At 32.6% G+C, this 18,579-nt stretch overlaps 1 protein-coding gene across 2 annotated transcripts in view; it reads left to right on the top strand.

Annotated features, from left to right (window-relative positions):
* CNKSR2 (connector enhancer of kinase suppressor of Ras 2) overlaps positions 1 to 18,579 on the top strand; it is a 298,808-nt gene that overhangs the window by 147,464 nt on the left and 132,765 nt on the right. For both annotated transcript variants that reach the window (XM_049766782.1, XM_049766781.1), the window contains exon 8: positions 2,094 to 2,162. In XM_049766782.1, the coding sequence (XP_049622739.1) occupies positions 2,094 to 2,162 (69 nt within the window). The remainder of the gene's footprint in view (positions 1 to 2,093; positions 2,163 to 18,579) is intronic.

The following is an 18,579-nucleotide window of genomic DNA, read 5'->3' as shown; positions in this document are numbered from 1 at the left end:
ATGAGTGAGAGAAATAGAATGCCTGCCTTAAATACATTGATGTCGTCTTATCTTGATTAATAACATGGTAAATAATGTTATTGTAAATTGAAAATTTTGTTTAATTGAGATAACTATTGTTTTAAGACATCTATTTTAAAGATGATAGGAAAATATATAAACAGTAAATGGGTTGAACCTTCAACATTTTCCAGTAGATTTGATCACACAGAATGAGACAGACTGAATGGCTTGTTCAGGTAGCTCAACAGCCTTGAGCTAGGGACAGTTTGGTTTCATTATGTAGTTGGCATCTTTCAACAGAGCCATTCTTTAGCATAACAGTGAGAAGAAATACATTGTAGAGTTAACACTTACACTGAGAACAAAAGATTGGAATAGCTATATTACTGTGCCCATAAGATGACTAGCAATCAAATGATTATCAAGCTATCACCAAGCAATCATCAACCTTCAATTTATATCAGTGAATTTATGGGAGCCCACTAAGCACTAGCAGGGTGATTTCTGCTGTGCTGTACATTTGAGGCCTCCATTATCCAAACTAAACTAAATGGTTTTTACCGAGGAGACTATCCAAGCTTGGCTATTTTATTGAAGGAGGCAATTTCCCACAGAGACCAACGTTTTAAAAACACAAATGTGAAAGGATGGGGGGGGGCAGAATCCAAGTAGTCTCAAATCCGATTGTGGAGATTTAAAAATAATAGAGCAGAACTAAACATCCAAGCCAAAGTCAACAGCAAAGGAACCAAGAGACTGAAACTGAAAATGGGCCTGTTATACTGGCAGGCTGGGGCAGCAGGGCAAAAGTGGTGGTAGGGATACACTCTGGGAGCATGGCGGGGGGGGAATCAACACTGGTGGTGGGATTGGCCCTGATTCATTGTATGTCTGGAACCCAACTCTGAGGGACTTTGTAAATCACAATCGTTTCAATAAAATAAAATATTTTTTAAATGTACATTGTGACCTAGAGATAGAAAAGTAAAAAGAAACCCCTATTTCTGCATCTCAGAAGAATTTTATTTTTCAGATTTGATTACCATATAATTCCCCTTTAGCTCTAAAAAGACACTAGTGATTATGTACCAGTATTTATAGTTATGTTTAATAACTTATCCCCTAGTATAAAGGCATATTTTTTAATAAAATGGAATTTCTACACATTCACAAGTATAAAGCACATTATTATCAAAGTTTCTACATAAACTATATAATCAATAATCTGTCATAAATGATAAAATCATAATACCATTTTCAAATTCATTACCCAGCCTTACAATAATATAAAATGTGTCAAAATGTGTCTCTTAAATCTCATTTCTGTTTTGTAGTCTTCATACAACTTGTCAGTATTTGTCTACCAAAATTGGAATTTTTTTGTTTGTTTTTAGTTTTAATCTCATATGGAATAATAAAAAATAATAATAAAAATGATACTTATGACATCTTTTGGAAAATTTTGGCAGTTTATTAGTGGGTTTTTCCAGTATATTAAATCTTATGAAACCTTGAAAGAGGATGTTATTATTTTTAGAGTTTTCTATCATTTTAGAGTAATTCTATAATGTAACTGAGCTCATTGCTCTCCATATTTTAATTTGCTTTTCTCAGTTAATCAGAATTGATACTATTGATGATTGACTTATAATTTTCAGTTAAGTTTTGAAAGCATGTACTTGAAAATGGTTCTTTTCCAAAGTGAGTGTACCTCTGTTAAATTAAATCAATCACAATTTTAAAAGATAATTTTCTGAGATATGTATTTGAAACAGTTTCCCAGTAGAGCCTAATAGGGATGTCTGTACTTAGTTTGCAAAAAAAATAATACCAATTACTCTACTTTAATGCTCCAAGAGACACATTGATATTTTCTAACCTAAGGATTTATATATTGTTTTATACTTCTTTTTGTCACTCTACCATAAACAGTCTATTAAGTACTAGTGAACATTTTATTAGTTTTAATTCTTTGAGTATTCTTCTTGACCTAATTTTAGAGAGACTAACTTAGAGTATCTTAGAGTATCTCAGAGAAGAAATGCCTTATAACTCTTATTTGTTTTATCATTCTCTTTATGTTAATTTAGTCACCTGCAGATCGTTGCAAGAAAATCCATGCTGGTGATGAAGTAATTCAAGTTAATCATCAGACTGTGGTATGTATAATTATGTTATGAGTCAGTGGGGAGAAACTAATATAAAGATTTGTTAAAGCTGTAAAGGAATACCAATGAAGTGAAATGCCTGTGTATGTACTTTAAAAAGTAACCAAAAAACTTTTCTTAGCTAAATAGAGTACAAAACATGGTCTTTAAAAGAACTCAGAACATGTTGGGATAGTTGACTTTAGTTATGTTTCTATAGGGACAGGTCCAAATGCCCCATGAATTGGGTTATTAATTTCAGAATAGAAATGTAAGTGCTACACTAAAATTCAAACTTTCATTGATACAACTTCCAAGTTTCATTTTAAAAATTAAAAGAATTAAAATCTTCTACTAGGCATAGTAAATATGGACTGCAAATGAAACTTTCATTTCTTTATTTTGATGCTTGTTCATTGCAGTGTCTGGTACGTTTTTGTTTGGTTTATTTTAAATCTTGATTTTTTTTTAACCAGGTTGCCTTTTACCATTATAATAGTGTTGTACTCAACAAAGAAGTTCGTAAAAACTGATTTTGGTTCTATGAAACTCATGACTGTAAATAACAGTGGCATTCAGTGCCTGTGGTAGAAATTTTTTAAAGTCGTGATACTTAGGATGAACCACTTTTGTCTCAGTTGAACCACTATGAATGATCTTTATCTCCATTGATTAACTGTTTGCCTCTGTTAAAATAGTGTATTGTGCAAGAGAAAGGATGCTATTATAATCTGATTATTAGTATAATGTATATTTGAAAAATTATTTTTACTACTGAAATACTCACTGACTCTTAAGAGGGAATATTTTTTGTACATTTTATCTAAATTGTATGTTGCATGCTGTACTCATAGATGAAAACTTTTAGGAGAAAGGCTACATTTTGAGGTTATGAAAACTTGTGTGAGAAGAATGATCTTTCTCATTGATTATATCTAAGTCAGAAGCCATTTCCAGTTTTGAATTTAAATAAACTGAGAGATTGGTGATGTTTTGGAAAGATTCCATTGATTAAAATCATGATAGTTCTTCGATTTATTTTTAAGTGAATGCAATTAATGAAAAACCAAATAATTATAGGTGTGAGTCTTCAGTTAATTACTTATTAATGCTGAATGCTGGCAGTCAACAAAGCCTTTCACACTATGACAGTGGGATACATATGTGATGAACAAGTTTTTGTTACAAGAATTTCTATGAATTGTTTGCCTTGACTCAAGTTTCTTATCCCTTAGAATGAGAATTTGGACATTAGAATAAGACACCTAACTTCCTCCCTCTTCTAATGTCCCTCTCTTTCTGCTATGTGACCACTGTTGGACAGTTGAATCAATTTACAGATGGTCACTTCTATCCGGGTAGAAATCAGTCTCTAACAAAAAACAAAATTGTTTAAAGAATACTGTTTGGCATAGATTTTGACAATTTCCAAGCAAATATGAAAGTTTCTAAAAACTGCAAATGAATTCATAAAATCTATGTATATCAATGACATTTAAATACCATGAGTATATGTAAATACGTGTTTGCCTTGTGGGATTATTATAAAATACAGGCAACTAAATAGAACGGGGATTGTGGGAACTAGCTTCAACTTATCTGCTCTGAAATTGATTTACAGCTTTAGTTTATGGAAGCTATTTAAGCACCAGTTTAATAGTAACTCAGTGAGTTCTTACACTGTTTTTAGCATCCTGTTAAGTATTTTACATATTTTTATATTCTTGATCTTAAAAGAAGTTATGTGTTGAAATTGAGACACAGAATGGTTAATTCACCTACAGTTTCAAAGATCTCTTGATTCCAAGGACTATATTCTTCAATTGTATTAGATTTCCTTCCATATATTCAAATGATAAAATTCCCCAATAAAAGGGAAATAATTTTACTAGCATATAATCATGTCTCATGATTTAGTGGGACCAAGGACGAGAGAAGAGAACAAGTGAGAATTTACATAACTTGGGCAGTGAATGAGATTAACTGAAAGTTAAAGGGGGGTTAAAAAGGAAGTTTATATACACTTTCTCACTTGCTGCTGTCCTTTACTTAGTTATTTAAACCATGTAACACAGTACCAGGCACACATTAGGAACTTAATAAAAAATAACTTTCCAATCTCTTTGCCTCCCTTTTCCCAACCACAATTGGACCAATTGCAGTTCAGTGTTTGACAAACTGCTGTAGAGACTACAAATTGATTTTGAATTATAATAGAGACACTTTACGATAGGAAATATATTGAAGTCAATGAAAGTAATCTTGCTTAATAATGTAATCGGTTAGTAGATTTTATTCTTCATTTTGAAATGAGAGGCATATTGTGCCAGAATGGTGCATTTTCTGTTCTCTTTTTTTTCCTCCAATTGCTTGTATTGTGGTTTATAAAGTGAGTGTTTTCAAATTTTTCACATTAGACACTAATACTAAAGTAGTAAAATAGAAATTTATTTGTATTTTAACTTGAAAAATTTGTTAGGCAGATAAATTTGTTTAGTTCTAAAGTATGTGTAGTTTGAAATTCTTTTCATCTCTACTCTGTCAAGCACATGGGGTTATGATATGATAGTGAATTGCATTAAAGTCTGGCTAATATACTTGAAATATATTTTAATAAGGTTTACTTTATAAATTGACCAAAATGAGATATTATCAGTATCTTTTTATATCAGTTTGGACTCAGTAATAAAAACATGTTAAATTGCATTCTTCTAGGTGTTATTAGCTCAGTATTTTTCTGTAATTATAATACTTTCTACTGCTACTGTTTGCCATCTATGATATAAAATTTGACTTATTTTAAATATATAGAAAAGGCAATTTGACACTTTTGTCAGTCTGAAAATATGAATGAATCACAGATAAATTCAAATAACTTTTTAAATTGCTTATATAGTATCTATTCAAGTTTTTCGATTAGATATGTGTATGTATTTTAGTCTGTTCTTTAAAAAATAGTTAATGTTCTTATTTGAAATGAAAGTGGAAGTTTTATGTCACTTTTCATGTTGCTATCTTCTTTATTATAAGTAGCTTTTACTTATAAGTGGTTTTTCAAATGAACATACTTATGTAGCTGATAAACTGCAAGGTAGAAAGAAGAAAAATTATGAGCATCCAAGCAATGCAGAATGAGTCTTATTGTATGTCTTCCCTGCCACTGAAGACCCAACTCCTGAAAGGCTGCTGGAATATCCCAAGATTTTTTCTGCTTCATCTGCCACTTCATCCCTCTCTCTGGGAGATGCCTCATCATAGTGTGAACCAACAGCTGTGCTCTCATGATGTACTATTAACATTTTTAACCAATAATACTATATGAACTTATTAAAATTATGTGAGCATATTCCTAATGCATCTGTTAAATTTCACGTTAATACTGTTTTTGGTGTGTGTTTTAAGGATTCTCTTCATACTAAAAACAGTTGCGTTCTTAGGAATAGCTGTTGAAAAGAGTGGCATATGTGATTGTTGAATCTAGCTTTTGGAAAATTATCATTTATTTTGTGTAAATATCAAATCATTCACTATTATTTTGAAAGATCTTCTGAAGCCTGGGGACTATGTTCTGGCAAGAATGATTTATTAGATATGGCAATAAAGGCTACTGGAATGGAAAATAACTAGACTCAGAAAATAAAAAAGCAGAGAAATTATAGCAAATAGGATGTATGGCATTGATTATTGTGAGTTGGAAGAAAGAATAGTATCAGCCAATGTTTTTTGTTTCCCCTAAATGGTCAACATATTTGAACAATGCTTTGACTAGGCCATAGAGAAGGAATAAATCAGTGGACTGTTTGGTCATCTGAAAAGGTCATTGTAACGTCATATGAATTCATTCTGCCTTATTTTCACTACAGTTTCTTATATTTTGCCCTACATTCAAACAATTTTCTCTCAATCCTCAAACAATAGAGAAGAGATGGGAGTCATGATACTAAAATTCTCCTCTTCACTTCCCCATGTCCTGACGTCAGCAGGAAGGACTGATTATTTATTGTGTGGAATCAATATCATAATAATATGGGGCAACCCCATATGCACTCTTTTTAAATTTAGTAAATTGTCTTTATTTTTCAGAATTTTCTTCTAATGCCATTTTCCTTTCCTTTTCTTTTCTGTTTTTATCTCCTTCTCACTCAACATTCCTTCCATTTTCTCCCTAATATTTGTTTTTATTTCTTCTTTCTCAAAGGAGATAGAATTTGTCATTTAATTCCTGCGCCCCAGATTTTTGAAACATAAGCTTACAAATTCTGGTGCATTGCACCTTATTTCCACGAATGCAAGATGTTGCTGGGTTACAGTAATTAAAGATATTAGCATGGTATTTAGCATATTGGTTAGTAAATGCTTATGATAATACCCTAAACTGTTAGGAGCCAAAGAAATTTGCATTCTAAAACAGAGCAAATGAATTTTTCTCTTAGAAGGAAAATTTACTTTTCAAAAAAAGTAAAGGAAACTCATGGTAATATTTATTTCACTTTCATTTTATATTGTGGATGGTATCTGAGGCAGTAATCATTTATTTTCATTTAACAGTATAGGTTTCATAAAAATGTATGTAAACTGGTTTTGAAGTGCCCCATACTGATATGAATTTGTTCTGTTTTTCCAATAAAAATCAATTATTTTATACTCCTTATAGTATTTTTCTGTTATTAAACTAAATTTTACCTGTCTTTTTTTTATAAATTCTATAAATTGTATAATATTTTAACAATAGTTATCTTCTGTTAATTCTTGATTTTTCTGCAGGCCTCTGAATTCATGATTTATTTTATATTTATGCAGTTTTACTAGCTTATCTTGGAAAAGAGTAATTGCTTTAAAGATAGTGACTCTCATGTATATTTATTATTAGACTACATTAGCATCACATATAGTTATATTTTATTTGTAATTTAAGATTTCCTTGTAATTGTTTTGTATACTTAAAATTTTAATTTGACTTATGTCTGTATTTACTCTGACTTATTAATTTTTCTAATCATTAGCAAGTAAATTTCAATCATTTAAGTGCTGGGTTTGGTTGGAGTTTTGTATCTCACCCATCAATGCTCTAGAATTATTCCTGACTTAGTGCTGAGGTGGTTACCCCAGTAGTACTTACTGGACTGTGTTTGCCAGGGGCTAAATCTGGGCCTCTTACTTGCAAAGTACATACTCCAGACCTCTGAAATCTCTCTCTTGCTCCTAAAGTCAGCTCTTTTCCCCTTCTATCAAAATGTCTAAGTCCTCCAGTAACAATTACCTAATCCACTTTTTTACCATAGTAGGAGTGGGAAGTTAGTAAACAAAATTTTTACTGCGTTTAAGGTTATTACAGATGATCTATATTACAACACTATATGATAGAAAATTTTAGAAAGAATAATTTTTTATTTAAATCTACTTTTAAAACATAGGTTTCCTCTGTTAAGTGTAACATTCTTCTGATATAGCATGGTTTTAGGTATTTTTAGGTATTTTACATCTTATAACTTTTATACTGAGAAATAAAGGATAGTTTAACTAGGACAAATGGCAGAAATTTCTTTTTAGCTCCGTTTAAGAGGTGCCTTTTTAGCCTGAATTACTGCAATTCTGCTAAAATGATTTGGTTAATTTTAAAATGTAATATCTATAAAAATTCTCAAAGTATAATTTTACTTAGAGTTTGATACTGTTTATGTATGTACTTATATGCACATGGTTTTATTATGTTTTGATAAACCTATTACAATATTTGCTAATAGTTTTAGACATCTATGGCTTCATTAAATGTCTACTACGACTTCTGAAAAAATAGTTCAGGGTTAAGGCACTTGCATAGCCTATATCTGACACTGGAACAGCATAAGGTCCCCGAGGCACCATCAAGAGTGATCCCTGAGCACAGAATCAGGAGTAAGTCATGAGCATCACCGGGTGTGGCCCAAAGATAAAGATGACTAAAACAACCACTAAATAGCATTTTTAAATTACTAATAGTATTAGGGCCAGGAAGTGAGTCAGTGTAGAGCACTTGTCTTCATGTATGAGACAATCCCCACATAATACAAGAAAATTTGTAAAAAAAAAAAAATTAACATTTTTAAAATAAGGAATTTGGTTCCTTTTTTCTATAAAATCTTTATCGAAGCACCATTATTACAAGCATGATTGTAGTTGGATTTCAGTCAGAAACAGAACACCCCCCTTCACCAGTGCAACATTCCCACCATCAATGACCCTCCTCCTTCATTCCCAACCCTTGCGTGTACTTGAGATGGGCATTATTTCTCTCGCTCATTAAGATTATCATGATAGTTGTTAGTGTAGTTATTTCCCTAGCTATCCCACTACTCTTTGTGACGAGCTTCATATTGTGAGCTGGTCCTTCCAGCCTTCACCTCTATTGTCTCTGAGGATTATCATAATAATGTCCCTAATTTTTCTTAAAACCTATAGAACAGGGAGACTATTCTGTGTCTATCTCTCTCCTTCTGATTTATTTCACTCAACATAATAGAGTCCATGTACATCCACATATAAGAAAAAATCATTGCTTCGTCTCTCCTGATAGCTGTACACTATTCTATTGTGTACATGTGCCATAGCTTCTTTAGCAATTCATCTGTTGTAGGGCATCTTGGTTGTTTCCAGAGTCTGACTATTGTAAATAGTGCTCCAATGAATATAGGTGTGATAAAGGAATTTTTGAACTATATTTTGTGTTCCTAGGGTATATCCCTAAAAGTGGTATAGCTGGATCAAATAGGAGCTCAATTTCCAGTTTTTTGAGGAATCTCCATATTGTTTTCCATAAAGGCTGGACTAGAGGACATTCCCACCAGCAGTGATTAAGAGTTCCTTTCTCTCTACATCCCACCAGCACTGATTGTCCTTGTTCTTTGTGATGTGTGCCAGTCTCTGTGGTAAGAGATGGTACCTTATTGTTGTTTTGATTTGCATCTCCCTGATGATTAGTGATGTGGAGAATTTTTTCATGTGTTTTTGGGCCACTTGTATTTCTTCTTGGATTTGATTACTTTTAATTACTTTTCTTCATTTGGCTTTCTAAATCAAATTTAATCATAATTTTTAAAATAAGAATAGGTATTTGTTTTATTCTGCCTCAGAATTCTCATTGTATGAGCTATTGATTTTAGATAACAGTGATTTATTTCATCCCTTAGCTTTGGTGACTGGATTCTTTATTTTAAAATGTTTGTATTACCAGTGTTTTTAAAAGCAGAAATAAAATATAGATAGGGATAGCTGGAATGTAATAATTTATAAATATGATTGTTTACATTTACCTATGTAAATATTTTAATTAAAATACTAGAGTAAATATATTACTATGTTTGTTTAAATGTTACTAATTTTCTAGAGAATAAAGTTCTGTGGCATGATAATAAATTCACCTCCACAGCTTTTTACTGTGGTGTGATTTTCTTCCCCTTCCACCTCATTAATAGTGGCTTTTAGATTTACTCAGTTTTATCTGTTGGTGATGTCAAAGGATACCATGAAGAAATAAATAATACTATGAAATAGAATAAATATATATGACTTAATAAAATAAAATTGGCTTTGGTTTAGTTTTCTATAACATTCATGAATATAAATCATAAACTTCTCTACAATGAGCTACTGGCTTTCAGAGATTCCAGATTTACCAAATACCATATTGAAATGCAAGAAGGGATAGAGTTACATGTTCAAGATGCTAAATTATGCATATCTACGGTTCTTTGATTATTTTTGCCACAAGAGAAAAAAATCAGCCTGCAGTTAATATAAAGTGATAGGAAATAAGATCTAGTATAAATAATGGGATATGGAATTTTATCACCTTTCGTGAAAAGTATGAAGGGATTAATAAAAAGAAAATTAATAAAAAGAAATATTATGATTACTGTTTTCTTCCTCCCTCGATCTGCCTTATGCGCTAATCAAGAAATTCTAATTATATGACTGAACTAATCAAGAATTCTCTAATATATAATGTTATATATAATTGTGAAATTTACAGGAAAATATTAAGTACTAAATGTACAATTCAGATTTTAAGAACACAAATAATCTGAATTTTTTAAATGGTTTTGGATCACACCTTACAGTACTCACAGTTTTCGACGCTACACTCAGGAATTGCTCTTGGCATGCTTAGGGGACAATTTCAGGTGTCAGGACTTGAACACAGGTCAGCTGTGTGCAATGCAAGCACCCTACCTGCTTACTATTGCTCTGACTCACATGGCCTGAATTTTACAGTAAAATTAAGCCACAAAAATAAATGTGTAACAGAATGTCTGAATGTTGCCTTATTTCCCTTTTAAACTTAAGTTTCATCTAAGATGAAGAGTGGCTCAACAAATAAAGATGTAAAATTCTAATGTTTTTACCATAATGAAAAAAAGCTTTTAATTTATATATACCTTATTTTCAAATGTCAGCTCATTTTTATCTTCTTTCTATACTCCTTGTTTTCAAAGGTTTGTGTCTCTCCAAGACACTATTTTTTAACTGTGTTTGTAAAATTAGTAATGCTAAGGCTTTATTGAAAATAGATTTACCTTGGGGCATATTCTGAATACACAGACTTATTTGCTTAAATTCCTCAATGATTGAGTTTAAAATTACCTTTGTTCTTCATATTGGTGTATTTAATCAGGGTATTTACAAGTGTTCTGTAATTTAATATTGTAAGATTGTCTCATCAATACTTTGTTAAAAATTTCAAGTGATGGTAAAGTTTGTAAATTGATACTCGGGATTTAGCAATGTCAAAATCTTTGGAAGCTATTGTATATCATAATTCATTACTTCTAAGTTGTTTAACCATGCGACATTTTTTCCACTAACTATTTTGATAAATAAATAGCTGTCATTGGAATAAAATTCTGAGTTCATTAAATATTCTAATAAATGTCGGTAATGCAAAGGAGGAGAAAATGATAATTAATTGAGCACCAAACTTTGGCAAAGCCAGTGTCATCATCATATTTTGAACGGTAGTAGGTTGAATTCAAAGGGAACAAAGAGCACAATAACATGGGTATAAGTGTCACAATTATCATTAGGCATTGATAAAGGCAGACCTCAAGTCATTAAAACTGAAGTTATTTTATTTATACATTAAAACCTGTGAGTAATCACCTTTATACACGGTACCATATGTAATGATAATGAGTCTATGTGTTTGTCTTGTGAAAGATAATAGGTTGGTATTAAGATGGTCTATTGTAACTGCAAACATAGATGTGACAAAAGAGAAAGGGAGAGAGCTAAACTTCCATTTATACTTAAGTATGGATACTTGGGAACACAGAATAGAGATTTCTTTATGTTTGTAAATAATTCTTCAGCTGTTGTTTGGAATACAGGCTAAGGCAAGCCCTAATGGAGTCAGAGACTTCTTCCCTCTGTTTCCCAAGATCAAGGAAGCTTCTCATATCAGTACCACTAATCCCAGTGCCTCTTGTGCACCTAACCCAGGCAAGGCATTGTCCTAGGACCTGCCCACATTGTTTTCCCTTTATCTAGGCACAACTGGTGTCTGTTTCGGCTTATCAAAGAAATTACAAACCCCAACCACAGAGAAGCAAGGTCTCTGCTTTTTAGTACTTTGATAACTGAAAATGTTTCTTAGGAGATTTTAATCCTGTTTGTCTTGCCCATAAAATAATTTCCAATATACAATTGAAGTAATTTTCTGTTAAAGTAGTGAGTGTCATTACTTGACATTTCTTGTAGTCACAGGATTTTTCTACTTTAGAAAGTCAGGAAGCTAATAGTTCAGCGTATGTGAAATACCGCTTTAAATAACTTCTCTCCTGATAAAATGTTCTGTGTAAGATGTTCTTTAAAAGACATGTTCCATCCTGTAAATTTATGTGACTGGAATAGCCATTAACTAGTTAGAAACAGACCCTTTATAACTACTATGCCATATTTCTGGAGAAAAATTCATCTTGGCATTGTTTATACAAAAATATATATATGAATATATGCACATATATGTGATAGAGTCTTTGATAAAAATAATGAAATTCATTATCAATGTTATCCTCAGAGTTACATCACTGTGACTATACGTTTGCATTTCTAGGATATTACTGCTATTTCTTTCAAGTGTTCACTTATAGTAATAGATTTTTATTTGGTTATTTAGAAGTTATGGATTGGTATCATTACTTGGATTCTGGATAAAATTCACTTTACCTCCTCTCAGCTCCCAATTCTTGACCAGTGATGATTTCCACTATCATTATAGTGGTCCCTTCTCTGCCCTCACTGCACTTCCCTACTTTTTGTGGCAAGCTTCCTACCATTGCACCAGTACTCCTACTCTCTATTGTCTTTGTGCATTACTACCATACTATCTTTTTAATATCCCACAAGTGAATATAATCATTCTATGTCTGTCTCTCTCCTCTGATGTATTTCCTTTAGCATAATTCTCTCCTTATCCATCCATGTGAAAGCAAATTTTATGGCTTCATTTTTTCCAACTAGATGCATTGTATTTCATTGTGTAGATGTACTAAAGTTTCTTTGTCCACTCATCTATTCTTGGGCATTTGAGTTGTTTCCAGATTCTCACTATCGTTAATAGTGCCACAATACCTTTTATGCATTGTGTTTTGGGGCCCCTAGGGTATATTCCCAAGATCTGTATATGCATGGTCATTTCAAAAGTTAATATATTTTTTCTAAAAATATTTAATTCTACATTGTAGTTTTTGTAAGTGAAAATAGTTTTTATTGAATAAAACTACTTAAGAATATGTGAGGGGGGCGAAAGAGAGGAATATGTGTTCAATCGGGAACATAGGCTTCTCTAGAGAAGAAATGACAGAGAGATATGTGTAAAAGAGAGAACAAAGCAAGCCTATATTGTGACTTTAAATAGGAAACGAAACCTAAGGGATCAGAGAGATAATAGAGCAGAAAAGACATTAGTCTTGCATGTGGCTGACCCAAATTTGATTCCCCAGCATTCCAAATAATCCTCTGAACATTGCCAGGAGTGATACTTGAGTGCAGATTCAGGAGTAATCCCTGAGCACTGTGGGTGTAGTCCCTGCAAAAAAAGAGAAACTTTTAAAGAATTTCACCTTATTGTCTCTAAAATATTTTTATTTTCATTCCATATTATTTCACCAGTTGAATAATCTTAATAATCTCTGCCATTTTGTAAAGTGCTTTATTGATTTCAGGATTATCTGACAAATAACTTTGTTTTTATTCTCCAAAAGGTCATTCCTTTTCCTTTTCTTTTTGGGTGGACAGGTGGAAAGAGGAGAGGATAGGGAAAATATACAAGGCATGTAATAAATATACCACTGGGATGCAAACAGTGAGTTATATTAGTCATCTGAGGGAAGTATTTTCCAGACATGAGCAGTTTTATGTTTTTTTAATATTAACCTAGTTGTATAGGTATGGAAAATACAAATTCAAGAATGCTTTTGCTACGTTAGGGTTGAAAAGACCAGGGAGAACATGTAGTTAGTGGGCCAACACTTGCCTATATAGAAAGTTGTTAAAACTCATAATAATTGTCTCACAGCTTCCTTCATCTACTCCATCTTCATGTCCCCTTTCCCTGTCCAACCTCTAATACATTCATCTTACATAAATAGGAAAACTCCCCTAAAAGTACTTCTCATGAATGAGTTTAACATTCTTTGAAGAGGATGCACTGTCCCCTGTATTCATCCTATTAAGGTACTTGTCTGACTTGCTCATCTCTTCCCCACCTGCTCTAATGAGGTACAGACTGTTCTGTGTTTACCATTGTTTTCAGGAAAGGCACAATTACTATGTACTGTTTCTATGAATTATATAGAGTTCAAAAACAAAAACTTAAAGTATTCTAACATGGCTGTCACTAAATTTAGGAAGCTCATCTAGAACATGGGTCTTTCACATGATGACTTCCAAGTGCATCATCATCACTTGTGAGCTTATAAAAAAGAACATGCAAACTCAAGGACCACACCAATCTAAACCCATGTGGCTTAAATGCAGCATCATGTTTTTCCCAAGCCTGTGGTATATTAAACTTAAAGAGAAGTAAGGATATAAAGGTCATGTGAGTCTTTAAAAAATTTAGAAGTAAGTTTGGAGGGCAAGAACACCTTTACATCATATAGCATTTTTGTAGTCACAAAAATCAAGAAGAAAGGCTAGTTTGCCTAGTATTCATGTAAGTACTCAAATCAGAAGTAATGATCTTAAGAGACTTCTGTGATTATGATACGTTCGTTAGTGGATTATGAAAGAGAGGAAAGCCATAAGTGATTCCAATCTCCATGCTTGAATGGATGGTATGAAAATCTTTATTTATTCAAGCTCCTATTGGCATATTCAGAGGAGGGGGATTGCTCTCATGCCACCGTATATTTCAGAGTGAAGCAGACTTGACTATGAATACTGACATTGCAAATTACATATAGCTTGAACCTTGGTCAAGAAAATGTAACTTGGGTGACCAGAAGTAGGTTAAAAAACCTTTCTTCGCACAAAGTTGCCATGCTTTTAACTCCCAGTACAATATACAGTCTACCAGGCACTGTCAGGAGTGATCTGAGTAGCCACTAGTAAACCATGAGCACTGTCAGTGTGATCTCCCCATAAACAACAAGAGCAGCAAAGAAAACTTAATCTATTTTTCCTTCACGTATAAAATGAATTGCATAGTTTGCCTCAGTGCTGTTGTAGAAAGGAAAATTAAATGAGAAGAATGTGATATAAATTAGCATCTAGTCAAAAAAGCAGCTGTTGATATTTGGTTACTCAGCAGTTATTAGTGTGGATGAACTCAACTTCTGGAATATTGTTAGTTCCTGAATAGGAAGCAAAGATGAAAAGATTTTGGAGTCCAGCACAGAGATGTGTTTATGGAACCTGAGAAAGAGAAGAGATACTTATAAGGCAGTATGAATTATTACAGGAATTCTAAAGCAGCATATCATAAAAGGAAATGATTACATTGATTCAAATGAGAAACTAAGAAGGATAAGGAGTGAGAAAGAGGGACCAGGTCCAAACCCTTTTCCCCAACTATTATATTCTATTTGCATTTTCCTACAATTATTAGTGTTATTCCTACTTATAATTTGCATTTTCTTACCAATTACTACTAAAATCTAATGTGCAACTTTATCTGCATATTAGACTTCAAACGTATTGTGGCATTGGAAATCTAATTATTGAGCATGTATGAGAAATGCCAAAACTGCTCTCCTGGTATTGATCTCATAGAGTTGATTCCTTTTTTGAGTTTCTTTAAAATGAATGTTTTTCTTCATTTGAATGCCATCCTCTGCTGCTAAATTTTCTTCTTCAATCCCTTCCCATAAGCTGACTTTTATTGTAGTCAATGTAATACTGTATAATCAATTTTATATTTCTATTATATATACATGGTTTCTAACTCCACATTTTCAAAGTAGAGCCAAAAATCTAAAAGATACAGTAGAAAAAATAATCTTGAAAAATAGCACCCATTAATATATTTGACCTTTATATCTTTTATATTTTCTGAAACATACACTGAGGAGTACTTGGGGGCTACTCCTGCTTCTGTACTTAGGAAATCAGTCCTAGGTACTCAAGGGACTTTGCAGTACCAGGATTTGAACTCCTGCATACAAAGCTTACACACTAGTCCATTTTGATATTTCCCTGGATTTTTCTTATTTTTCATGTCTCTGAACCATTACACTTAGTTCCTAACATGACAATCCAGATTTCTCAAGTTGTATGCCACAAATTTTAAAATGTTTTCTTATAACATCTACTCATTCCCCTATAATCTGTCAACTACAAGCATCTCAGTGACAGTTAAAAAGAGGGTTTGGAGCCACAGAGATAGTACAGAGGGTAGGGGACTTGTCTTGCACATAGCTGACATTAGTTCAGTTCCAGCACCACATATGGTCCCCTGAACACTTCCAGGAGTGATCAATATACACCGAGTCAGTAGTAAACCCTGGCACTGACAGATATGGCTCAAAGTACTCCAAAGATGGGAAGATGGAGAAATAATATAGGGGTTTAGGTACTTTCCTTGCTTATAGGCACCCCCAGTTCAGTTTATGGCAGCATTACATGGGCCCTGAGATTAACAGATATGGCCAAAATTTCATATACTCATCACCAAAAACATGTTTAAAATATATTATTTCTGGAATTCACTGTGCTTCATATGACTGAAAATAGGTGAATATTTAGAACCAACGCTGAAAATTACTTTTCTTGAAGTCTAGGGCCTTATTACATTTATTCTTGAACATGATAGATCTCACTAAATGGAGACATTTGCTGAGAATTATGTAGTACAGCACTTGCCTTGCACATGTGTGAGGCTCTGGGTTCAGCCTTTGGTATCACTTCTCCCCAATTTATATATAGTGGAGAAAAATTAATGTAGAAAGCATTCAAATTAGGGAGTTTGAGAGGAGACTAAGATGTGTAGAGGAAGAGTGTAAGAGTAATCTCAAGTATGAGAGGTGTGAGGTGTTACTGTTTATGTGTTTTCAGGTACTGGAAGGGGAGTGAGAAACTAAAACCTGTGAATTACTCAACTAGCTTCACTTCTTTGCATTATTTTCTACATGAACTTTTATTTAGCAAATAAGTATTTGAAGTCACTCATTGAATTAAAAACTCCAAACAAAACAAAACATAGTTTTTAACTCACTAAATACCACTGAGAAATTATTTTTCTCTTGATAAGCTTCTAAAAATATAACGCATGGAGCAGATATGATTTCCCTATAACCATAACTTTTTAGTTTTAAACAGTGTTATCTCTGGTTCTGTACTTCTCTGAATTTTTTACAATTTTATGATTTCTCATGTTTGGGGCCAGAATGATAGTACACAAGGTAAAGCACTTGCTTTGCTTAAGAGCTGACCTGTATTTTATGCCCGGCATCCTGTATCACTGTTCAGAGTGTTTCCTGGATGTAAAGACAGGAGTTATCCCTGTGTATTACTGGATGTGGCCCCAAAACAAACACAAAATAATAAATAAATAAAAATAATTCATGTTTGGGGCCGGAGCGATAGTGCACTGGTAGAGCGTTTGCCTTGCACACAACTGACCCAGGACAGATCTGGGTTCAATACCCAGCATCCCATATGGTACCCTAAAGCCAGGAGCGATATCTGAGTGCATAGCCAGGAGTAATCCCTGAGCATCATTGGTTGTGGCCTAAAAACAAAAACAAAGAAATTCATGTTTATTGCCAGAACTCCAGGAAATAATAGCATATAGAAAACCACATATATTGTAGTTTTATAGCCCTGCACTCTAATCACTGCAAAGGGTGTCATATATCTTCTTTTATTTTCTGTATTTACTTTTGCAAACATAGAATTAAATTACATTTGTTATTTTATAACATATATAGTTATAAAAAAAACTATATATTAGTTAGGTCCCTAATTAATTTACACATATGCTATAAAATTATACTATGGCACGAACAACTGCACATTTTTATCTTGGTATTTTATTTCTGGTCATTATGGAAGTTGAAGTAGAACTGGGAACCAGTTATATTCTTTATATAGAAGTTCATGTACATTTGTTTTCTTTGTTTGAAATAATGCTACTGTTATATTAGCAAAAGAGGCGAGACTGACTGGAAAGTAAAATTTTATATCTACATTTTCTTTCAATAAATAATATTCAGTTTTAAAGTCATATTCTAGCCAAATTAACTATTTTCCAAAGCAGTTACACTTTCTCATAGAAAAATGGTTACTTTTTAAATTATACATCAAAAAAGAGCATACTTATAATATTAGAAAAGAAGTATGAATAAAATGGTACAAGAAAAAACTATCTATCTTACGTTCTTCAACAAGTTAACCATCATTGCATCACAAAATAAAAAATAAATAGAAATTTATATATGATTCATTGTCAAAAATAGATATGCTAAAAGAATAATGACACATTTTCAGCTTTAGTTTAGGAACAATTATTTAAATTGATAAAATGTCATTTGTACATTTATAAGTCCTTCATAAACTCTTGCATAAAAGTATTTTCTTCCTCCAAACTTAGGACTAAAAAAATGCTGCCTTGTTTTCTTTTTTTTTGTTTTTGTTTTTTTGTGGGTTTTTTTGTTTTTGTGTGGTAAGGAAAATGAATACTTGGATTCGGATTCCCTTTGCTTTGACTCTTGGTTAATAGAACTTTCTGAAAGGACACTAGCTCGCTAGCAGGAGAATCAGATTCAATGTAATATACTTTTGGGCACATAATAATGCCCATTTATGTATAATGGGAGACATTTGGCCAATTCCATTACTATAGTTGATCGGCATTATTGTGGTCTCTTTTTAAACTGACAGACTCATTCGTGATAGGCAAGTACCATAATGGTCATTTTGATTCACAGTTGAGTTTCCTGGGGTTTTAAGCATT

The sequence above is a fragment of the Suncus etruscus genome, chromosome X, assembly GCF_024139225.1.
Source record: "Suncus etruscus isolate mSunEtr1 chromosome X, mSunEtr1.pri.cur, whole genome shotgun sequence".
Taxonomy (NCBI): domain Eukaryota; kingdom Metazoa; phylum Chordata; class Mammalia; order Eulipotyphla; family Soricidae; genus Suncus; species Suncus etruscus.
This window is presented reverse-complemented; position numbering and strand designations above follow the sequence as displayed.